General features: G+C 47.9%; 1 protein-coding gene across 4 annotated transcripts in view; it reads right to left on the minus strand.

Annotated features, from left to right (window-relative positions):
* Window positions 1-25,471, minus strand: part of PLEKHA7 (pleckstrin homology domain containing A7) — a 206,990-nt gene that overhangs the window by 36,798 nt on the left and 144,721 nt on the right. For 3 of the 4 annotated variants that reach the window (XM_048215161.2, XM_026487218.4, XM_048215162.2), the window contains exons 9-12: window positions 23,658-23,833; window positions 10,486-10,956; window positions 2,277-2,799; window positions 1,704-1,790 (exon numbers count right to left, since the gene is read on the minus strand). In XM_048215161.2, coding sequence (XP_048071118.2) covers window positions 1,704-1,790; window positions 2,277-2,799; window positions 10,486-10,956; window positions 23,658-23,833 — 1,257 coding nt within the window. Of the gene's footprint in view, window positions 1-990; window positions 1,111-1,703; window positions 1,791-2,276; window positions 2,800-10,485; window positions 10,957-23,657; window positions 23,834-25,471 lie in introns of all 4 variants that reach the window. The other variant, XM_057317202.1, reaches the window with a different exon arrangement.

Here is a 25,471-nt window from a genome sequence, read left to right on the forward strand (position 1 = left end):
TGTTATTTCTATCCCTAAACTGTCCACTTACCCATCCCTATTTCCCTAATCAGCCCAGTCCCGATACACTTTCAATAGCAGTAAGGAAGACTGAGCAGAGGAATGTTATTAAAAATCACCCCAATTCACAATTTAGGGGTTTTGCACGTGTTCCCTTACATTCATTTTTCCAAGTACATTTCCTGAGTCCCTCAGGGCTCACTAAAACAGGACAGTTAAAGAAGGTGACACTCCTGTCCACTTCCTCTCCTGTCCTCTGCCTACTTTTGTGCAGCCCAGAGGGACCAATCCTGTATGGACAGCTGGTCAAGATGCCTCAGAGAGCAATTCCCTGGCCACTCCTTGAGGAGCTTGCCTGCAGACCTCCATGTCCCAGAAGGTTTAGAACACTGCCAGATAGGACCTGAATTTTGGCTCCAGCCGGCATGCCACTGGCTGAGGGATCCCGGGCAAGTCGCTTCCCCTTCTGGATCCAGCACCTTGTCTGTGGTAATAACTCCTGTCTTGCCTAACCTCTCCCAGGTACAGGGAGGTTCTCTAAGATAAGGGATGTGCGGATGCTTTGTCCATCAGCAGGGCACTGTCCAGATGGGAGAGGGCACCCTGCCTTTCCCCTTGGGCTGACACCAATGAAACACACCTTTCTGCATCCCAAGGAGTGGCCACGGTGGCAACAAGGGTGACAGCCAGCACAGCCCTTCGGACATGACCACACACCAGCCTGGCAGTCACTACTCGCAGCCGGAGAAGCCACAGGTGAGGGCCCTCACGCCACATGCAAGCTCCTCCACAGCACCAGGGGTGTGGGCCCTGCCACCACTGCGCAGTGTCTGGCGGTAGTGACCAGAAGCAAACAGGCAGGGAGCGAGGGAACGAGCCAGACAGCAAATACAGACGAGAGCGTGGGCACAAGAAAACACGGGCCAGCACGTCACTTCACTGCCCCCCACCAGGGTGGCCCCGGCCCTGAGAGGGCCCACCAGCGCTGACCTGGCAGGCGGGAAAGGTCAGCTGGTGCTGCAGTAACTGGCCGACGGCGAGATTTCGCACGCTGGCCAACCTGGCCTGGTGCCGCCGTAAGCGGGTGAGAAGCAGCGAGAGCTCCTCCAGCTGCAGGTGTGTAGACACATCACGAGGAAATTAGCCACCGCAGGAGCACGACGCTATAATTACTCTTCACCCCGGTGCCGGGACAGCACTGATGTGACACCATTAAGTAATTATTGCATTAATTCTGTCATCAGGACAAATAAAGGCACTGGCAGAAAAGGGGCTGCAGGAAGCAGTTTGTTTTGTTTTCTTCAGGAAACGGCAGCCAACAGTGCAACCTCACCCCAACTCGGACTTTGAAGACAAAGGTAACTAACCAAAGCAAAGACCTGGACGAGAGAGGAGAGGAGCTAAGGGCAGAAAGGCACGTGGCTGGGAAAATGCTGCAGGCAAAATGCTGCCTGAAAGAGAAGAAAAGCCCCCATTCTCCTTCACGTCCCCCAAGCTCTTCCTCTGATCTGGGGAGGACCCCATGTCAGCTGGATGACACGGAGCAAGTCACTGGACTCCTCTGAGCCTCAGCTTCCCCGTCTCTAAAGTGGGGGCTGACAGCTGCCCTGCAGACTGCAGGTGACTGGCTCGGGGTGGCGGAACACCCGGCACTTTGCAGGCGGGATCACATTCATGGGGAGGGGAGATGAGGAGCGGCTTACCGATTTTCCATGGAGACTGGGAGCGCTGACCGTGTGGGTCATGTAGCCCATGGAGGGCATGGAGCGGCGGTCCACGTGAGAGGAGTTCTACAAGTGGGGAGACAGGAAGTCAGCTTGCGGGCCGGCCCTCTGCCCCTCTCTGCCGGGACGGGCTGCCACATGGCACTACCCCTCTTCATCTGTGAAATGGGGGGTCCACATCTTTCTTACCGGGTTACAACAACGGTAAACTGGGAAAGCTCCTTGGAGAGGTAAAGCTGAAGTCGGGTTATTATAAATTATTGAACCGACTGAACACAGGTATCTTTTCCTGCAGACTTCTAGTTGGATGATCCTTCATCTCTTAATGCCTCAGGGTTCCCATCTGTGCAATGGGCATGATAATAGCACCTACCTCATCGGGTTGTGGTAAGCATTAAAGCAAAGCCTTTAGCACTGCACCTGGCACCTACAAGTACCACAGGGGTGTCACCTCTCCTTATTCGAAATTGTTCTAATTTGTGTTCAAACCACATGAGGATCCTGGTGTCCTAATGCTGAACCCAGCTGCCCGGCAGCCCTCCGGAGTCTCACCTTGGTGGCGTGGCCCCGTGCCTTCCTGGGAGAGCTCCCCAGTGAGATGTCCACGCTCCTCCGCTGGTCTGGTGGCTTCACGGTGACCCTCTCTGCTGGTGTGTGTGGCCGCCGGGGTGGGAAGACCCTCGGGGGGCCCGGAGGAGGGATGTCGGAGGGAGACGGAGGCACTGAGATGGAGCGGGGCACCTCCAGCATGCTCCTGCTCCGGCCCTGGTCGGCGAACTCTGGGGAGCCGGCGCAGATGGGCGCCGTGGGGCTGCCGTGCCGGAACTGCTGGCGCTGCTGCCACTCATACAGCTGCCACACCGTGCCGTCCCGGTGCGCCCGGCGCTCCTCGCTCGACATCTTCAGGTGACTGGCTCGGTCCTGCGCGTACTTGTAGTCACTCGGCAGGTTGCGGGGAGGAGGCGAGGAGCCCCCTGAGGGATGTCGGGAGCTCTTAGGCAGAGTCTGGTAGTTTTCTGGGAAGGACAGTGACTGGCTAGGACCCTGGCGAGGAAGGGTCTGGTCCAGGGGCAGGCTGAGGAGAGAGGAGGAAGATGGGTAAGACGACCAGCACAGGGTCTGCCAGGCTTCTGGAAACACGGCTAAGTAAATCCACAGCGCCAGCCCCACAAGGGAGCCCTGGCAGAACCCCCAAAGAACAATCAAAGCAGACACCCAGGACCTCAGTCACTCCCTATGCGGAACACTCCAAAACCGTTGTTCTCCAACAACCTGGGAGTATCAACCCTACCAGGCAGCCCGACTGCCTCACTCCCATCGCTTCAAGTGCAAGGTGATGAAACCTGCCTCCTCCTCTCCCTCTCGCTGTCAGTCAGCTCTTCCAAACAGGTGTGTCTGTTTCTAGGAAATGCCCCGTAATTCCCCAGTCACTGAGACTTGCCCTCTGCTCGTATCCTCACACCAAAGGAAGTGGCTGGCACCAACTCTCTTCTTTTCCTACTACTCTAGTCCAGATACTGATTTAATCATCTTCCCCCAGATCACTCTGAGCCCTTCCTAACCAGTGTCCACACCGTACACATTCAACTGCTTGGATCCAATCACTCTCTTGCTCCAAAAATATCAATGACTCCCACTGCTTATGAAATAAAATTGACACCCTTCAGCCCAGAACACACCACTCTCTAGTGCCTGATCCCAACCCACCTTGCAGTCCTGCTGTTTTCTCACTGCTCTTCCAACAGGACTGGGCTGGGGCAAGCCAGGCATCTAGGGCCCAACAGTTAAAGAGGCACATCCGCTCAGGTGCACCCCTGCACTTGCCGGGGCCTAGGAATGAGAGCCTGACCCTAATCCCACCTAGCCTCCTCCACACCTGGGCAACTTCTCAGAGTGGGAAAATGCAGAGATAGCTTGACCTGGGTTTGAATGCTAGCTCTACCATCCACTGGCTGGATGACCCAAGGCAGCTTACGGGGCTGCGCTAAGCCTTAGCTTCCTCACCTGTAGCATAAGGACAGAATTATCTCCCTCATAAGGCTGTTCTGAACAGTAAATGAGACAAGAAAACGCAGGTCCACGCCTGATACACTGACGCAACTTCTCAATGGGTTCTCCCTTTCTGCCTCTCCCTATTCTCATAATATTGTTCTTCCCTCCCCCACCTGTATGGGCTCCCCTTGCCCTATTCACCCAAATCTCACTCATTTTCCACGACTCCTATGCTCCTTCCAGAGAGGACTTCTGCAGCCCTAAGGGCTCCCACTCTACTCTGACCTAGTTATTATGTTGTAGGAAACTTGTCCAAGGTCTTTTTATTGATGCAACCTTTTCATCCTTGCAAGACATCTCTTCCCCAGCCAAGCTGTAAATCCTCAGAGGGCAGGAACTATGTCACACTCTGCAGTACTGTCCACGGTCTGACAAAGTTCTGATGCATAGCCAGCCAGCCGTTGTTCTAAGCCAGTGCATCCACATATGGGCTTGGACGGGCAGCTTCAGCACCACCTAGGAGCTCGTTAGAAACGCAGATTACCAGGCCCCCCCCCCCAGACCTGCCAAATCGGAAACCCTGGGGGTAGAGCCGGGCCTCCTGTGTCCTAACAAGCCCTCCAGGTGGCCAAAGTTTGAGAAGTGCTAATTGTTCTTAAATTCACTTCATGTAATCACTTCCTTACTATGACCTCTGTGTCTTTTATGTCCTCACTCTCCTTACTATAACATGGGGATACGAAGAACCTAATAGATTGTTGTGGGGACTAGAAATAGTTGTCATTCAAAAACGGTAGCTTTCTTCTCTTTTTATTTTTATCTTGGCGATTATGGGAGGTAATTTTAAGATCTCTTCAGCCAGACTTGTCTATCCGGCTAGTGTGTCTGTTTGCCACTAGGTGGCAGGATTTGCTGCTGATTTCCCAAAATCAGAGTGGGAATGGGTCTCCGAGGAAGGGCAGTGGCTGAATCCTCAAACTGCAGTGTTGGCAGTGGCAGAAATCAGGCTGGGGGCCTCCCCTGGGGACTCCATATTCACCAACCATTGTCACTCTGGCTGAAGCAAAATTCAGACTATGCAAAGCATGTCCTAGCTCTGCTCCCAAACCCCTTTGGTCTGGTTCTGTAGGTGGCTCTCGGTGCCTGCCACCCTGACAGTCAGAGTCCCCCACAGAGTGGTGCCCCAAAGCCCTCAGCTCATCCTCTAGCCTGTGCCCTCTGCTTCCGCAGTGTCTGCCACACCTCCAAGCCCTCGCTGCTGGCCATTTAGGGGCAACCCCCAAAATCCCAGTGCAATGGTGAGCTCCAGAGGCCAAACCAAGACAACTAACCAATGGTGGAGTTGAGGGATGAGGCAATAAGTTTGCAAGAAGACGTAAAGGTCCCCCTGAAATAGGCAGGAGCACCCACAGCAGCTTTGCCCCTGAGAGCAGATCCATTTGCTGGCCCCCAAACCCATCCTTACCCCAAAAGAAAGATTCTGGTCTCTTGCCCTCATACCCTGCTCTGTGCCAAGGGGCCTCCCTGTTCCAAAAGGCACAAAACAGGATATTCTGATACAGCCACTACGAACTGGTCATATCAAAATGTAAAATCAATTTCTATACCCAATTACTTATGCAGTAGATATTCTTCACCCTGCCCTCCACATCAACAGTGCAAGACTTTCACTTTCTACTCTGTTCCTCATTGTAATAGCTGAGTCCTTGATTCCATCCCCACCCCTGCCTTTTTATTACAAGTATGTAAATTACTTGAAATAGCAGGGGGGAAAAACGGAAGGCTAGAATTTCAAAACAATCTCTTAGAATGTAGAATTCTAAGGGTATGTTAGTCTGTCCTCACGAAACATCATTCTAAGGAGTTTAACGATGGGAAACATAATGCCTGTCTCCAAGTACTAAAAGAACCGTTAGAAATAATTTCTTCTGTGGTCTAGATCCACGAATATGAGATCATATTACAGTGCAAATAACCCTCCTTCCAATGCCTAATGTGCCCAATCTAACGAGACTGGCACAGTCTTAATCCTACAAAGCACAGACATCCCTCTTTTGTATTTTCAAATGTTGGAGGCTCCTTCACTAAGCAGCCAGATCTACTTACTACTTGACTGTAAGAGAATACAAATACACCTTTAAGGTAAACAGCAGTTCTGAGAATGCAACATGCAGTCCTTTCCAGATGCAAGTAAATGATCAGAGACTGTGCACTTCGCTTACTCAGACAGCTTTCTTCTCAAAAGGGTGTCTTCAATTCCTCACTTTTCCCTTTCAGCCCACTGAGATCTGCTTCCATTGCTAGACTGAAGTTCCTCTCACTGTGTGCTCAGTGACCTTCAAGGCCAATGAACTGTTTTCATCTCCAGACCTCATGTCACCTTGCCCCTTAGACGAGAAAGGCTCAAACTTCCAGCTCCTATGCAAGCAAAGTCCAATGCTTTCCCCAGCCCTGTCATCTACTTGCAACTGACTTAGCATCCCTCAGCTCCCCTATGGGCCCCTGAGCCCAAGTACAGGCCCCTGTGTGTAGCAGAACAACAGGTTTGTGGGCTGCCAGAAGCACTTATGTAGAGACATTTCGACCAACAACTTATAACTGCGTTATCAGTCACACAGCTTTTGAAAGTCCTTTCTGTGCCCCCGCCACAAAGGGTTTCTTACTGGCCATGCGACCTTTTCTGATTTTTTCCTGTCCTCCTCTTTCCGTACTGTGCCTCCTGACCTAACTTGAAAATCCTAGCTTGACTAAGGACAGGTCAGGTCTGCTCATGTAAGCCCATCAAGCAGCTCAGTGGGACCAAAAGCGCCAGTGACTGAGCAGAAGACAGCAGAGATCTGAGGTTCCAGACACTCAGCGGCTCCCGGCCTCCTCGGAAGGCAGCAGCCCCAAAGAGAAGTCATTCCCAGTGCAAACTCCTTCTAAACGAAACTCCCTTCATCAACACTCCAGTTCCCCCCCACCACCACCTTCCCGCTCACCTCCTTCACAGACACTGCTCTTGTCCACCCCTTGGGCTGCAGGTCCTCAGCATTCTGCCTCTCATGCTCTGCTATGGCTCACTCTGAGCTAGGGATTCTCCAGCCTGGCTGCACATTAGAGTCACAAGGGGGGCGGGGAGGGGTGTGTTGTTAAAACTCCTGACAGCCAGGCTGTACCCCATCTACCTATTAACCGAGCCACACTGTTAAATGCCAGCTCCACCTGTGGCCCTGCTCGCCTTCCCGGCCTCAGTGAAGCGGTTTGCCAAGTCTTACACCTGCTCGACCTCAACCTCTGTGTGTCCTCCCATCCTCCTCAAAATCTTCATCATCTTCACCGCTTTGGTTTGGGTCTCACCCGCCTCCTACCCAAGCTATGACCACCTTATACTCAATCACTGCCTCTTTCCAGGCTCTTCTCCATCTAAACCATCTTCCATATTGTCGCTGGAGCAAGGAGTTAACCTGAAACAGGAGTTCCCCGTGCTGATGTGGAGGGAGACAAACAAGGACACTTCGGGTGGGGTATAAACCGAAACAGCATTTTTGGAGGGCAATTTTGTGATAACTGTCGTAATTGAAATGGCATATACCCTTTGATCCAGTCACTCCACTTCAAGTGATCTGTTAAGTACACAGGCACTTGTATGCAGAGACAACGGGGCAGGGATATTCACTGCAGCATAGTTTGTAATAGCAAATGTTCGTAACCAACCTCACTGGGCATCAATAGGGCATGGCATAAATGCCACTGCATACGCACACAGTGGAGCACTCTGCTTGTTTCAAAGTCACAATACATGTCTATGTGGGCTGATATGGAAAGACAGCCAAGATACATCCAGATATTGACATACACACTTGCATATACACTGATACTTTAAGCGAAAAAAGCAAGGCGAAGGACACGGTTTATTTTTAACACAGCGGTTGGTCTTTAGGGAGTGAAAGTAGGTTTCCAAAATAAAGGAGAAGAACCCTTATTTCTCAATATTTATCCTTTGGTATTTGGATTTTTTTTTTAACTTTGTGAGTGGATTACTGATTATTTGCGGGTACTGAGCAAAGGGAGATTTACACAAGCAGCTATGAATTTGGTGATTAAATTAGTAATTGGTACGAAGAAAACCAAGTGAACCACAAGCGTGAAAATTATCAACATCAGAAAACAAAAAACTGTTCAACAAATGAAATTTAATTATAGTACATTATGGCCCAGCTGTGAATATTTATATTGTCATAATAATATAAAAACTGACTAGTGATCTGTAAAAAAATTATGCTGTATCGTAAAGCTAAAATAAGAGTAAGTGTACGTCTATTGGAAAGGCACAGCGGGGAACAAGACACTTCAATCCTTATCTTCTAGAGTAGAATGTCTATTGATAACTAAAACTGAAAAATCGAGAAAGAGCAGTGTTAAGTATCTTATTTGGAAATACAGAAATAAATTGGGAAAACTACTGAGAGAACTGAAAGTGGCTACCTCAAATGGACAGAAATCAGGAGTAGGGATGGATGGGGGACATACTACTGAAGTCCTTAAACTATGTGCATACAATAAAAAAAAAAACTTTTAAGAGTAAGGAGTAACTAAAACTACCATTTTCATTTGGGGCAGGGCACATCAGAATCACCTGGCAGATTTCTTCACCGTATACATGGACTTGCTATATTGGAGCTGGGATGTAGGAAGGACTGTCTAGGCTGCAAAATCTCCCCAGGTGTCCCGATGCCTCCTTCCTGCCAATACCCTTCAGGCCATCGATGGCTTTGACAGGCCTCCAAGACTAAATCCAAACTCTTTAGCAAGAAATACAAGCTCATCTGAGCTAAACCCTTAGCTTTCCTATCCTCCCCTAATTCCGGTTTCTCCTGCTTTTACCTCCCCTAGCCTGTCCAAATTGACTACAGTTCCTAGGAGGTGTGACATGTAAGAGAAAATAGCTAACTTATCATGAGTAGCTTCTCTGACACACTGTCTCCTCTGCCGGACCCCCCTTCTGCTGCGAACTTCTAAGTGTTGAGGTACCATTTATGTGCTGACTGTTCCCAACCGGACCTCAGACCCCAACACCATACCCAATTGTCAACCTGACATCTCCCCTTGGATAGCTAATAAGCTTCTCAAACTTACTGTCCAAAATGGGAACCCTGATTTCCCCCCAATCTTGCTCCTAAGCCTTCCCTGTCTCAGCAACCAGCTGGTTGTTCAAGTCAAAATTCTAGGGATCATCCTTGTTCCTCCCTTTCTCTCATCCTGAGCATCCAACGCATTAACAAACTTTGCTGTTTCAACCTTCAAAATGTACCTCAAATCTTTCTCTTTCCTCCTATTTTCACTGTTACTATCCTGGACTATCGCAACAGCATCTTCCCTGGGCTCTTCTTCCCGAATTACTAATCAGATCATGTCACTTACCTGCTTAAAACTTTCCAGTGGCTTCCCCTATTGCTTTTTCAAATAAAATCCAATTGCTTTACCTTGGACTAGGAGACCTGCATGATATAATGCCTGCCAGCTTTCCAACCTCATTCAGCAGTGAGGGCACTTTGAATCACCTCCCGGGGGGGATCTACCTAGCCCAGCACCAAGAATACAGGCTTCTCTCCCCTGTGTCCCTGGGAGGTAGCTTTCTGTTTTTAAGAAGACACACAATTTGAACAAATGGAATTGACACCTGGTCAGTCCTGGCTGGGAATGGGAAGGTATCTTAGCTACAACACCAAACGCCCTCCTCTTCCTAGCCTGTCCCACAACAATGTCTACCAATTCCTTGGGGGATTTCCACTGTAATTTCTCCATCATCTCCCCTCACAACTGCCCACCTAGACCAGATTAAAGAGGTTACACAACGAGCACGCGCACAGCATCCCCACACACCTGGAAAGAGGCCGAGGCTATTCCCTTAGGAGCACTCCCCCCCCAGCCCACAGGGGGAAATGCAGTGTGGTTTTTAGAACATGTTTATCAGGCAGGTTAGTCTATGGCAGACTCAGCCTGAGCTCTGGCACATCCACTGCGGCCCCTGAGTCCCCGGGGAGCTTTCTGAAAGCCCCAGGGATTTGCTATCCCTTCGCCAGTCAGTGGCTGGTTTTAGAAGCCCGAGGATGATGAAACGATTTACTGTCTTCCTAAGGAGGACAAAACACAGCGGCTTCTGGAGAAAATGGGGAAGCTGGTGACCCTGAATTCTTCACATTCAGAAAAGCGCCCTTACTAATCTAAAACTGTAATAAAATACAAACGGTGCTTTGCAAATAGCAAAAACCGCATGCCCCCTAAATAATTAAAAACTGCTTCTTGAAGGAATAGGTATGATAAAGCCTACTGTCAACAGTGCCTAAGCACTTCTCTGTGTGCCTGGAATTGAAAACGGATCTGTATTTACTCTACTTTCTACAAACATTTCCCAGATGCGGAGAAGTAGTGGAGTAAGAGGAGAAGATCAGCTATGTCCATCGTAGCTTGCACGCTTGCTGGGGAACCAAGAAGCCACCTGATGTAATCTCATACAGGCTCGGGAGGGTCATAGACCTGGGTCTGCACTCTGGCTTTGTCACTTACTGTGCGCCCTGGGCGAGTTCCTTCACTTCTCTAAGCCCCAGTTTGTCTATAACTTGGGGATATCATCCCATCCTTGCAGGGTTGTTACAGAAATTTCCGGAGCTAATGGAGGTGGAGAGTTTAAGGCCAGTATTTCCCCTGCACATGCTGGGGAAATGATAGCTCCTATTATTGCATTATTATGCTCATGAGTAGCAGCCCTCCTGAGTGTATTACTGACCTCCTGCCGTCCCCTTTCTGGGCTTTCGCCCAGTGCTCCACCTGGGCCAGGCTGCTCTTCCTCTGGCTGTGCTTTTCAGCATTGTTCCTGGGAGGAAAGGCCCGCTGATACCCGCCGGTCCCGTTCTGCTCTCCTGGGCCATACATGGCGGGCGGCACCCCGTTCTTCTCTGCCCGCTGGGGCTGTGCTTGCTGGCCTCTCAGGCCACCAGGTAAGTCCACGAACAAGGCATCCTCCTCAGCTGGGGAGTACGGGGACCTGGCCTTGCTCCTATCTCGCTTGCCCTCCAGTGGGTCCCTCTGGGAACGGTACCGTTCTTCCTCTTGCTCCCGCCTCTCAAAGCCAAAAGAATCCTCATGGCTTCGATGAGGACAATCCCTCGCATGTCCAGGTCCCACGTGGCCACACTCTCGACAGGACTCTGTGTGGTTGGCCTGGGGGACCGCCTGCCGCTCCACCTTGTCCACGTCCCTGCAATGACAGAGGCACATTCAGCCCATTCCAGACAGCGCCGCGGGCATCCAAGACTCCCCCGAGAACACACACTGTACTCGAATTTCCTCCAGGCCTTTGCCTGGGCTGTTCCCTCCGCCTGGAATACCTTTCACACCTAGTCCCTCATGCTTCCTGCCTGACTTCTACTCCTTTGGGACCTGGCCTACATGTTGCCTCCTCCAGGAAGCCACTCCAGTCACATACTCCCAGTCTAGATTGGGACCTTAGCTGACTCACTGTCACACTAACCACACTGGACCATAACTGTGTTTACTCATCTAACGCCCAAGTAGACCATGAATTCCCTGAGGCCAGAGGCCCATCTGTCCAATTACAATATGCCCACAACTGGTGCATATGCAATGACTGGTGTACAGTAGGCGCTTTATAAATCCTACTGATCGAATAAATGAAACATGTGACAATCTCATGCCTTTCCCATCTGCTCTTTGTCCATCTGTCTGTCTGGGGCAGTCCAGCTTGGACAGAAGGCTCCCGAGCCCAGGGTCTCTCCCACTGGCATCTAGCATAGCCCAAAGGACAATTAGCACATAATGAACATTCTCCCAAGATGGTGAGTAGAGAACTGGCTCAGCAACCTCTTCAGATGACCTCTTACCTAGTGCTCAAACAGGAACCCACAAGAACACTGGCCTAACAACAATCCTCTGAAGCAGCACTAGTCAGATTTTAGAGATAAGGAAACTGAGGCACAGAGAAGATAAATGATTTGCCCACGAGCGTAGTGCTACAGAGCCCATGTGGTTCCCACTGCCTCTCCAAATGTGTGCCCATGGCCCACATACGTGCAGACCTAGAAACTGTAAAGGAGAATGGGGGGTGCCATCAGTCAGGATGTGAACTGAGGCTAGAGGAAGAACTTCTGGGGGCATCGAGAAGGACTCCTCTTTCGTGGCCTGTCTGCCACTGTAAGCTGCCTTTCTGCCCCCCTTCCTTGGGGCAGGACCCTAGTTATGTCTACGTCCCCATTACTTGGTAGCAGGGACAGAGCAGCAGCTCCATAGGCTGTGAAGAATTTAGACTGGGGAGGAAGGAGGACACACTCCAGCCCAGCCCAGAAAGACCAGAAAATTACCAAAGACCCTTGGCTGGGGCAGCCAAGTTCCTCGGTAAAAAGGTCCTGGCCTTGAGATCCATCACTCCTCAGATGGCCAAGCCAGAGGGCTCTCCATTTCAACATGAAAGCATACACTGGAAATGCGGCTGCATTTATAACTTAGTGGCCACAACCCAGGCATCCTGACAACAACCTAGGAACCCCAGCTACCAATAATCAGCACAGACTCAGGGCAGAATCAATGCGGTCTGGGAGACTGTTAAAATATCAGTGTAAAAAATATATATATATCAGTGTAAAGTAACAATGTAACCCCTAAGAAAAGCAATCACACATCTCACTGTCCATGTACTCTCCTGACTTTTCCATGAAAACCCAAAGCTTTGTTTAAAAAAAAAAAAAAATCAATTTCAGCATTTCATTTTTCATTTGGGGACCACCTCCCCCACTCCCAATCCATGTGGTTTGGGTGCTGCTGACTCTCCTACTCCCTGTCCAGCTGAGGCTCCCAGTCTCAGTGATTAGTTTGGGGGCTGACACATAACCTATTCCAAGCCAGTCAGAGTTAGTTCTGGGGTTCTGGCTGGAGCTGGTCTCGAGCTGCTATAACTATATGGGAATCAGCTGTTTGAGAATGTAACCACCAACGAAAGGAGATGGAGAGAGAGAGAGAGAGAGAGAGAGAGAGAGAGAGAGAGAGAATCCTAAATATCTGGCCTGAGCTGTGAGATTTAGCCACACCTAAACCAGATATATCCTTGGACTCTTTGGTTGTGAACCAATAAATTCTCTTTCTCACTTGAGCTAGTTTGAGTTTGGGCTCTTTACTCTTAGTGGAAGGAGTCCTATTATATCATTTTATAATGACATGTCTAGATCGTGATCTCTGAGGGCCCTTCCATTCCTAATGTTCAGTTAGTCTGTAAGCTCCAGTAGTGGGAATATATGGGAAATATTCAGGGGCTACACTTTAAGAAAAAGCAATTCTTACTGTACATTCATTAAGGAACAACTCTTTTCCACAGTATACATTATAGGTTTTAACACTGTCCTTTCTTCCTTTAACCCTCTATAACTGCACCAGTGTAACCCCCACCAGTAGCCTTCAGGTTGCCTAGGTTGGCCTCGATCTTCTTTACTCTTTCTCAAACTTGGGGAAACCCCCCCCCAGGGGAGGGGCTGTGCTAAGGCTGCTGCCTAGGGGACTAGAGCTCTGGCTGCCCTCTGGGTCACACCCCAGCCAAGTCACCGAAGCTTGATAACCTGGTTACTCCAACTGTGAACTTAAGCAACTGTCCCTCCTTGTTATTCCCACCCCAGTGATAAACAGCACTTGGTCACGAAAACCAGGCTGTGAAACAAACATGCCACCTACATAAAAAACATTAAAACTAAAAGGAAAAGGGGGTTTCCTCAACTCCAAAAACCAAGGACGGTGGGTATGATGACACAGCCCAACCAACTATAATGGGGATTTTCCCTTCTTCCAATCAACGTCCATGTATTTAATGTGCAACCATCTATCCCCACTGGGGCGGGCACTTTGAGGTATAAGAAAATAGCAGAGAAAACGGTCTCTGCCCTCAAAGCCAGACAACCCTAAAGCCCAATTTAATCATGGTAATCACATTTAATAGTGTTTTTATTAACTGACCCCAAATCGTGGGTTTCCAGTCTTTTCTCACCTTGGAGCCAATTTATAACTATAAATCCCCGTCTTTACTATGTGTGTACATACGACGTGCACATCCTCACATACGCCAGCACATCCTGCTGATAACGGTGATAGAGAATGACCAATCCTTTCTTCAGATTAACACCCCCATTTACTGCAAAATAAGACTAAAGAGAGCGGCTAAAAAAATGGTAGTCTGCTTGCCACCAAGCAGCCTTCTAGGCCCTCAAACTTGGGATTATGAACAGTTCTTGGTCTCTGACTACTGGGCCTTATATAAGATGCCTTTGGGCCCAAAAAACTCAGGCTACAGCTGTAGGTAAGAAAGATGAAGGTAATATCCTCTACTCCCCCACCTTAACTGACTTAAACAGTTAACTTGCTAAAATACATGATTTAAGGCAAAAATGTTTTCTGGTTTTCGCCCATCTCCCTGCATTCCCTACAATTTAACACACAACTTCTCAAATCAGGAGACCTGTCACAAAATAGATTTGCAATGCTCAATTTAGCACAATGGTGGAAAAGAATGAAGCATCCTTCAGCTCTCAATGACCATCATTCAGAGAAGTTGACCACGCAGGGCACACATGTTCAGCTAAGATGACACAAGCCCTCCAGTGCAGGTCACTACTATTATTGTGAGCACCTGGACTCAGTGACTGTTCAAAGTCACAGGGAATTCTTGGCATTTGGTGACCATTTTGGCTGAGTGTGTCAAACCCAGTGGGCACAGGGTTTAGCGCCAGTCAGACCTGAATTCAAGGGTTGGTTCCACCTGATACAAGCTGGGTGACCCTGAACAAGTCTCTGACTTCTCTGGTTTCAGATTTCTTATCTGCAAAATGGGGACAACAACCCCCGCTTTGTTGGACTGTGGCAAGAACTAAAGGAGACAGTGCCCAGAAAGAGCACAGCAGAGTGCCTGGCACACAGTGTGCCCTCAAATACACATGCATTGACGACCCAATATCTATTCTCTCCCTCTTCCTGGACCAAAGTTTTTCTAAGTGGCAAAGTAGCCAGTAAAAAGTCACATTTCCCAACCTCCCTCGGAGCTGAGGGTGACCATGGGACTTAGATCTGGCCAAGAAGATGTTTAGCTGGGTTAGCTAAACCTTCCCTTCTTCCTTCCTGGAATTTGGACTATGTTGGATTTCAAGGTGACAAAAACAAGGATAAAAGCTACCCGCTAAAACCTGGGTAGAAAGCGAGCAAGAGCCCAGATCCCTGACGGCATCATACCAGCCTGGACTAACTTCCTCTGGATTTGTGTCACGTGAGAAAACTAAAACCCAATTTGATGATGCTATCCTAAGTTGGGTTGTTCTGTTACTAGCAACCAGACACAATACCTAACTGCTGCAAGGGGCTAAATGTTATTAGCATGAATTGGGTCCCTCCGTTTTTAGCACATCACAACAGTGTTCTGTGTCTGCTTAGAACATATTCCTGTTTCCTCCTGCAAGTGGGAAAAGAACTCATCTCACACCGGGGATACTTCTTTCATCTTCATTTTCTTCACAAGAACTTAGAAGTTAACAGATTATACCAAGCACTGATCATTATTTTATTCTGCATCTAAACCCTTTATCTTACCAGGAAATAAGAACTATTATTTCCAAAGATTTGGGTGGGAAGAGGAATGACAGCTTGTAGGGCCTTGGTTGGACTTTGGTCCCATGGCAGATACAGCCCTTCTATCAAATTCCCACTAGAGGATTCCTCCCTACTCTCCACACTGAAATGACCAAACTAGGAACCCAAGAACAAGGCCCAGGCCACCAATATTCTTAGAGAGTTTAGTCTGAACCAGATCAGGTGGCGGAAGTCCTGCCCTGGGAAACCAGCTCAGCCTATGTTGACAGACGCTGAGTCCTGAGCACTGACCCCGGTCTCAGGAGGACAGTGGGCTCAAAAGTCACAACTGACCCTAGGCACAGTCTGCAGACTTGTACAAAAGGCTAAGGAGAAAGGGGCCCAAAGTATCTTGGGAGCCTATGGCAGGTCTGTTCACTGGAATTAGTTCCTAGCATTTGAGGAAGGAAATGGCTGGAGAGAAATAGAGACAGGAGTCTGTTTCTTCTCTCCCCCAGAGTTAAATAGGGCAGTCCCCCTGGGAGTGGAGCAGATATCTGGCTCCCTTTCACGCTCTGCTCTAAATTAACAATAGAGGGCCTGACCGCTCTGACAACACACTCCCCAGCTCGTCAGGCTGTCCTCCCCCAAAGAAGAGCGAGGCTAAAAAATAAATGAAACACTGGACTGCCAGGCTGAGGTGCCTCCTGCCTCAAAGAAGTGGCTACTGGCAAAGTCCCTTGTGAAGTTTTAAGGACTGACAAATCAGATAAAGGACGTTTGGTCACTCCAGGTCTCCTCAGTTTGTTCATTCCTACCTAAAGAATCCTTCCTTCTTTCTAGCGGGTGTAAGTCATGCTCAACCATCAAAGTTCAACCCAATCCAGTCTGGGGTTCTGGCCCACGTTGCGCACTTCTCATCTCCCTGTGGCAGTCACCATTCTGGGTCACTCATTTTTTGTGTGGCCAATGCTTGGTTGTAATTACCATATTTGGGGTCCTACTGTGTGCCGGGAACTTGACATAGACCATCTCTAATCCCTACAACAATTTTGCAAGGTCAGTACTGTCAAGCCCAGAGTGGCTGAGGGCACACAGTCAGTAAGTACCTACAATAAATTGTCTCTACCAAAGAATAGGGACAGTGGCAGCAACAGTCATCACCAAGCACTCACTAAATGCAAAACCCTGAGCTAATAAGTTAAATATATTACCTCCTCTTATCATTGTCCAATCCTCCAAGGCTAGAGATATTATTAATCTTTCATTACAGGTAATAAAAGTGAAGCTCTAAGAGGTTAACCAATTTGCCTTGAATCATGCAACCAGTGACATAAGCAGGATTCAAACCCCATCTGATCTGACTCCAAAGCCCTGCACCTGGTTGAAAACATTGCCATAAATTACTTCTGCTCAAGGTGCAAGGGGCTTGTCCAACCTCAGGTGTTCCTGCTACACTTTACTCAACATGATCTGGTTTTGGAAGGCCAAATATTTAGTTCTCTGAAGACAGTGCAGATAGTCAGGAATGTATGCGCCATTTCTGAGCAGGATGATTCCCCACAGGTCAATTCCACAACAGTGGTTGGATTGCTCTGAAACACCCCAAATCCTTATTCGAACCCCTTACAGGTAGAGGTTTCATAGCTGTTTTGCTCATCCATCCATCCACCCAGCTGCCCAGCCAGCCAAACAGCCACGCATCTATCCATGCACTGTTTGCTTACTGCGTGCAGATACCGTCCCATTTTCTAGGAGTTTATAGATGACTAGGGGTGACAATGAGAAAGCAGGCCAATGTAACTTGAGCATGAAAGTCCTGTGCAAAAGGAATGACAAGCTGGGGCATCTAACACTGAAGGGTCAGAGAAGGAGGAAATAACATCTAGGCTAAGGCCCGAAGCATGCACTGACTTTTTCCTAATAAGGGTGAGGGCTGGGGCAGCAGAAGAGCAAGGCCCAGATGGATCCTGGTGCTTCCTGAGATGGCCCTCCATCTCTCACCCAGACTCCATCACAGCCTATTCTCCCCCTTGCTCTCTTAGATGCAGCCACACTCCCTAGCTTTCTGTTTCTTGAATAAACCAAGCTCATTCCTGCCTCAGGTGTTTGTAAGGGCCATTCCTTCTGCTTAAAGCACTCTGCCTCAGCCTCATATATCAATCGGGCTTCTCCTCCATATCTTCCCTAACCACCCGAACAACAGTGGCTATTCCCTGCGCCCTTGTCCCTCTCATCCCATCACCCTATTTTACTGCCTTCATGCATGGATCATGATAGAAAATCATCTTGATGTTTACCTGCTTATGATCTGTCTCCACCATCCCTACCCAAGAATGCCTGGGACTTGCCTCTTTGTTGAACACTGCTGTATTTCTCAGCACCTTCAACCGTGTCTGATGCACAACATGCCCTCCATAAAAACTTGTAGAATGAAAGACTAAACAGATGACCACGTGCACAAATGCACCCAATTTAAGAAGTTCAGTACTACTGGGGCACAGAGAATGGGGAATAGCAAGACATGAGCCCAAGTGTCATAGGGACCAGACCCATGCAGTGCTCAAAGTCCCTGAGGAAACTGATTTTTACTCCAAAGGTGATTAGACTATAAGTTCCTTCAGTCCGAAGACAGGACTACAGTTACACAGAGACCAGAGAGGTTTGGAAACAGAAAGGAGATCAGTTGTCTTCTGACAGGCCCTCCTATCTGAGCTGCTTGCCAGTTTTGTGAGCTGTAAAAGCAAGCTAACCTCCTTGTTTAGTGTTTTAACTTGTTGCAAAGGACAAGACATCCTTAGACAAGAGACAAAAAGCAGTCCAATGCAGGGGAGCTGGGAAGACAGATTTCAAGACAGTCCAAAGTCTGACAAGTGGAAGAACATGAAAATGGGGGGAAGAAATTATGAACCGAAGGAGCTAGTGAGCAGGCTTTGGCAACACTGCGTGGTACCCCATCCAGTGTGTGGGGTGGGATCTTAAGAATACGTGAATGAATTTCTATCAAGAGACTGTGAAGCCTATGTAGGAAACAAGGGGATAAACTCAGGAGTTGCAGCAAGGGTGCTCAGCTCTGCTCCTGGGTCAGAGGAATGATGTGGGAAGAGGAGGGAGGAGGAAAGGGAGAGGGGCAGGTAGAAGGAAGGATGGGCAGAACAGAACCACACTCACACTGCTACAGGATGAGTACATCCTGATAAGGGAGAAAGTGCAATTTGTTCACAGACGACTCCTCATCAATGTGACCCAGAGGAAGAACGATGAAACTGGAAGGGTGTAAAGAAAAAAGAGCCCATGACATTGTTAAACCAAACCCTATAGAAGGTAGCATATCTGATACAAAGTATCTTAGCCATCCTACTAAGTAAGCACTTTATACATTCATTTATTTTTTTTAAAGATTTTATTTATTTGAGAGTGAGCAAGAGAGAAAGAGAGAGCGAGCACATGAGCAGGGGCAGAGGGAGAAGCAGACACCCCGCTGAGCAGGGAGCCTGATGTGGGCCTCGATCCCAGGACCTTGGGATCACGACACTAAACTGAGCCACCCAGGCACCCCTACGTTCATTTATTTAACTTAACGCTTGTAATAGCCCATGGACTGAGAAAAACTGAGGTTTAAAAGCATACCTGATCTGTACAAGTGACTCAGCTAGAAAGTAGTAGAGCTGGGATTTGAACTCACATCTATGACTTCAGATACAAAGCTCGGGGAAGAAAACTAAAGGTAAAAGAAACCAACACAGAAGAAAGTGAGGGGTGAGTCAGCTGGCCTGGACGTTCATTGTCTGGGCCTCCTTTATCCCATCCCAATGAGTCATTTCTCCTTCCTCTGCCCACAGCCCTGGCATTGACTTGGCCATTCACCCCTACCTCACCCTCAGTCCCTGTGGTCTGGTTCTCAGAAGTGAAGCACGTATCCCAGGCTTGTGCCAATCAGGATGTGCATTCCCAGGATGTACCACAGTACACGGTTTAGGGTTTAAATGGGATTGAAGCCTGTCTAATCTGAATGGCTCTGGACAAGACTCTGGCTCTTTCCTGCTGGACTTTCCCCCCCACAGATGACAGGAGTCCAGGGCTACTGCAGCTACCTTGCCACCAGATCTAAGATCTGCCAGGGACCTCCACATGGAGTTGAAGAATGAATCCAAACCAGAGGTAGCCAGAGCCCAGAGCCTTAGACAATGACTTATAATATTGTCTGAGCTTTGAGCCCACCTGTTTCTAAAGCTAGACCTATCCTGAACTTTTCAGTTAAGGGAACCAATGAATTCCTCCTTATTTAAGATAAATTTGGGGACATCTGGGTGGCTAAGTCAGTTAAGCATATGCCTTTGGGGGGCTCAGGTCATGATCCCAGAGCCCTGGGATCAAGCCTGGCATCGGACTTCCTGCTCAGTGGGGAGTCTGCTTATCCCTCTCCTTCTGCCCCTCCCCCTACTCATTCTCTCTCACTCGCTAATAAGTGAATGAAATCTTTAAAAAAAAAAAAAAAGATAAATTTGTCTGCATTTTCTGCTACCTGCAATCAGGAGTCCTACTATAAGAATAGAAGCATCTGGTGAGAAACAAGTTGGGCAGAGATGAATACATGACCACTGGGGCCCCCCACTTAACACAGATGGAGGTTTTCCAATGCAGATCACCAAACTGGAGGAGAGGGAAGATTTAGTACTGCTTGATGAATAATTCTAACTAACCAAATGTCTGAACATCTTATTCTGGGAAAACAGAACACTTAATAAGTCTGGATTTGCTTGGCTGACTATTCCATCTCTCAGAAAGCTAAGGGAAAATGCTGTTCTGCCTTTATCTAGACTCAGATGGTAAAACACATTGTTTTGTTTTGTTTTAAGGAAGGAACTTTAGGCAAGCATGATTATGGGATTTTAAGAATTTATTAAGGGCATAAAAAAAACAAATGCTAAAAGTTCAGAGAAAATCTAGGGACAATAGCCTGAGACCCTAAAAGGGAAGGAAGGCAGCCCAACAGATAAGGGGTGGAGCCTCTCCAAAACAGAATCTGATAGTTAATTACAAAATCTTAAAAAAAAAAAAAAAAAAAAAAAAAAAAAAGTAAAAAAATTGGAACATCTTCAGGCAGGAAAAAGTTTAAAAAAAAAATGGGCTAGCAAATTAATCCCTAACAGTTCAAGGCAGGCGTCACTTTTCAATCACAATACCTCTTCCTGTTAAGACTGATTTCATTCTTAGGCTACCTTTGACCCAGTGCCCTAGTCAGCCATGATGAATTGAGCAGAAACGGAACACAAGAAAGAACCCACCTGCCATTGCTGGTCTAAAGAAGCCAGTACAATAACACAGGCAGCTCCCAGAGCTCAAGCTAGAAAAGGACATGCACAAGAAATGGAAGGTAGGGGCGGAAAATCAAGCACAGACGCACAGTGGAATGGGCCCACAGGAATGATGGCAAAAGGGGCAGAGTCTAGAAGGAGCTGAGCTTGGTTTATGTAGAGCAAAGCAAAACAAAAACAAACTTTCTACTTTCTAAGAATTAAAACGAAGGAGGGGAGGGCTTTAAAAGAATATGAGACATAGGTATCTCTGCTTGGGGAAGACGATGTGCATAAATAAAGCTAAATGCTTTAACTTCTGGGTTTAGTTCCATATCTTCATCAAGAAGCATGATCTTCTCCATGGAAAGGAAAACGACCTTAGTTATGAGAGACTGAAAGTTCAAGACAGGGAGGAAGATGGGAAAGGCCCCAGGGCCTTAAGGGAACTCAGAAACGGGCTCAAGAAACCTCTCAGGTAGTGTGCCTGGGTGGCTCAGTCGGTGTCTGCCTTCAGCTCAGGTCATGATCCTGGGATCCTGGGATTGAGCCCCGCATTGGGCTCCTTGCTCAGCGGGGAGCCTGCTTGTCCCTCTGCCTGCCACTCCCCCTGCTCATGTTTTCTTTCTCTCTCTCTGTCAAATAAATAAATAAAAGATTTTATTAATTTATTTGACAGAGAGAGAGAAAGAGAGAGAGAGAATGCACGCACAAGCAGGCAGAGCAGCAGGCAGAGGGAGAGGGAGAAGCAGGCTCCCCACTGAGCAAGGAGCCTGACATGCGGCTTGATCCCAGGCAGATGCTTAACCAGGCACCATCTGTGCCACCCAGGCACCCTAAATAAATAAAATACATTTTTTTAAAAAAAGGATTTTCAAGATGTTATCACTCATGCTTTAAAAAAACACAAAAGAGGGGCGCCTGGGTGGCTCAATGGTTAAGTGTCTGCCTTCAGCTCAGGGCGTGATCCCGGAGTTCTGGGATCGAGCCCCGCATCAGGCTCCTCCACTGAGAGCCTGCTTCTTCCTCTACACTCCCCCTGCTTGTGTTCCCTCTCTCGCTGGCTGTCTCTCTCTCTCTATGTCAAATAAATAAATAAATAAATCTTAAAAAAATAAAAATAAAAAATAAAAAAACACAAAAGAAACTTAAGTATTTCTATAAGCTCAAATATGTATATAAATGAATTTAGTTAAAAAGGATGCCCATCAACCTGATAATAGAGATTACCCTGGGAAGGTGATTAAGGATATTTTTGTCTTTGGTTTTTGCATTTTTTGTAATAAAAATGTCTTCATTTATTGTATAATTAAATATATAAAAATATTATCTACACACACATACACACACACACACACACACACACACACACACATATATATATATTTTGTAAGGATGAAAAACAAAGACTAGGAAACAGTGAGCATTAGGGACCAGCATATGCATTGGGAGCAAGACGTGCCAAATGTACCCAGTTTCCTTCTCCTGGGATGATGAAGGAAATGCTGACGTCTCTACGAACTGAGTGCCCATAGGCTAATGGCAGAGGCTTTCACGTCATCATCATGAGCACAATAGAAAAATGCAGGCTGGACAACAATTCTAGGAGGTAGAGTCAGATTTGACTGAACACCTGAAGTTACTGATTCAGGGTCCACGTGGGAACTTCCAGGACTGTCAATGGTCTTGTCCTAACATATTCATTCATTCTTTCAGTCACTCACTCACCAGACATTTGACACCTTACCCTGTCAGGTGTGCAGAAGACACAAAGACAATCCCTCCCTGAAGTCTAGGACACTGAGAAGTACATAGAAGGCGGGGGAAAAAACAGCATGGGAAATGCCTGACTGAAGTATTATGGAAACTCCAAGGGGGAGAGCCAGACCCCCAGCTGGCCCCTTGAAGGTCGTCACTCTCTACCAAAGGTCTATTTGTTGCAAGAAAGCTAGCATGAAGTCGTTAAGCGTCTGCCTTCAGCTCAGGGTGTGATCCCAGGGTCCTGGGATCAAGCCCCACATCAGGCTCCCTGCTCCACTGGGAGCCTGCTTCTTCTTCTCCCACTCGCCCTGCTTGTGTTCCCTCTCTCACTGGCTGTCTCTCTCTCTCTCAAATAAATAAAACCTTTAAAAAAAAAAAGAGAGAGTCTATTTAAAAAAAAAAAAAGAAAAGAAAGCTAGCATGAGGCAAGAAAGTACCACTAATACCAAAAGTCACATTCACGTAAGCTGGAAAAGGTTGACAAGCTAAAACACACCATGTGAAATCCATTTATAGTTGCTGAAAAATCCTGCCTTTAGGTTGATGGGAGAATAACCTTTTGTTTTGAGGCCTCACTGAAAGACCACAGTCAAACAGACCTCTAAGCAGAGCAAGGCGTCCAGATAGTGAAAAATAGGCCCACGTCAGAGGAGGACTGGCTAAAGGCACACCCTGACTTTTCCAGGGCTCCCCTACCCTCTCTGAGCCTCTGACTCCAGTCACCGTCCTCCTGTGCCTTCTCTCAGGAAATTACCCACAGCCAACAAACTCAGGAATTTCAAGATCCTTGATTGTACCCTTGGTTTGCCCACTTGAGGAAGGCGTGGCTGGACAATAGCTCCCTGGCTAGCTCCAGCAACATGGTGGGCAGTCTAAGGCACATTTTCAGTTTGCAAGATCTTTCTCATCTGTTTCTCCCTCTTCCCCAGTCTGGTGCCCCCAGGCTGTCCCTCCTGCCCCCCATCAGAGAAGGATAAATGAGAAACACACACACCAGGTTCCAAGAATCCATATCCCAGGCAATCACTGTACCCTTCCAGGTCTTTGCATTTCTCTGCCCAGTGAAGAGAGGACCAGTTAACTTCTGAGGGACCTTACCGTGTATGCATTCTCCTCCCTGGGAGAATAGGACCTCAAGAACAGGACCTCAAGAAATAGGACCTCAAAGAAAGGGCAGTGCTTAATATGAGTGAATGCAAGGTGGAATTTGGGGCACCCAAGTGTTCTTATCTGGGTCCCCAACCTAATGTGGGAAGTACTCTGACAGGGACCTTCCATTGGGACTGACCTCTTCAGCGATGATCGAGACAGCACCTGTGCAGCCTGGTTCATGGCCCGGACCCATGCGTTCATGTCCTCCTGGGTGTCGGCACTGAAGTAGTAGGTCCTCATGCCTGACTGCTCGGCCTGAGAGCCCCCCGTGGAGCTATTATAGATGAGTGCTCGCATCCCCGTGTGCACAGCCTGTGAACACGAGGCGGAAACCCAGGTCAGAGGGGTCAGCGTACATTTTACTTCTGGGAGCCAAAACAAGAAGACACTCTGGCCACGTTCTCCCCTCTTCCACATTAAAAGCCCAGGCACCGCCCAGCCTGTTCCGACACCTGGAAAACATCACAGCTGGATTCCCCCTTCCTAGTGCAGTCAGCCCAGTGACAGCTGTGTCCCGTCCCCGCGCTAAAGCCCTGCAGCTGTACCTGTCCCTATTTCTCCTACTCCTGCTCAGGGAGGGGCACACAGTCAAGGCTTCTGTGAGAGACTTTTTTTCAAAACCCTCATTCTGTAGAAGCAAACTCTCCGGAATCCCTGTTTGGGTTCTTCTGAAGCACGTGATTACGGGAATTGAGCCAACAATCAGCAGTAACAGCAGGTGGCTTGGCGCAGGTATTCACCGGGCCTCCCAGCGTGGCGGTGAAATGTGATGTGTTCCCGTCAAAGCTGCTGCTCTTCTCTCTCTCCAAAGAGGCACTACAAAGTTTGACATTTGACTGAAAATCCTTGTGTACCTACTATGTGCTAGGAAGCCTCAAGGTGCTTTCACATGAATCCTTGCAAAAAGCCCGTGAAGAGGTACCAGAAATGACCACTGAAAAGCAACCAGGATGGGTGCAAACAAGAGGCAAGGCCAGTTCCTCCCTCTGTGTTCTGATAGGCAGGGGCCTGTCTTAACTCTGTAATGAAAAATCTCACCAAATCTACATAGGAAGATATACAAGAAGGAAGATCAGTAGAGCTGATCAATGCCTACTATGTGTCTCCTGGGTACTTCCATGACTTTAATCTCATCTTAGTACCAACAACCCTGAAAGGCAGGGACAGAATCTCTATTTTACAAATGTGACAAGTGAAGGTCTGAGATGTTAAGTAACTTTCCCCGATCTTCATACCCAGGAACAGATTCTTCACAGCCGTTAACATTACCTGGCATTATCTATTTTACACACTAGTTGGCTTATCAACTGTCTCTTCCCTCCAGAATAGAAACTCCATGAGAACAAGGACTTTGTCTATTTTGTTCACTACAGTATCCTCAGGAATAGTGCCTGGCACATAGTTGGTGCTCAACAAATGTTAGTTGAATAAATGAAGGGTTGGAACCAGGATTTGTTCCTAGGTCTATCTGACTCTGAGTCCGAGCTTCTCTATACAATGTTCCCAGGTACTACCCAGAAATTAGTAATGATTACACAGATCACTGGTCCAATAATCTGGATCCAGATTGAAAGACAGACCTCATGCAAGGACCAGTCAGAGAAAACAAAAGGAAAGAACCAATTAGAAGCTGGGAAACAACATGCTTCTAGAATCACTAATGGTCATGGATGAAACCTCTCAGATGAACTGTCAACATTGGTTTCTGTGGCCCACGCTAACATCTAGGTCCAAAATGCATATAAAATACGGGCCTACTACTGACACTGACATACCTGAATCTATCCAGTTAGTTCCAAGAGAGTATAGGCAAACTTAGCCTGCAGCTGAGCCCCTACAGTGACCAAAGCAAACCTGATATCCTTCCTTGCATGCAAAAGGGGTTATCCACTGTCCCAGAAAAGTGATATTTAAGCTGCCCTCTACAGAGGAAGCAGATATTTTAGTAAG

This window comes from Ursus arctos, unplaced genomic scaffold (genome assembly GCF_023065955.2).
Source record: "Ursus arctos isolate Adak ecotype North America unplaced genomic scaffold, UrsArc2.0 scaffold_23, whole genome shotgun sequence".
In the NCBI taxonomy this organism is placed as follows: domain Eukaryota; kingdom Metazoa; phylum Chordata; class Mammalia; order Carnivora; family Ursidae; genus Ursus; species Ursus arctos.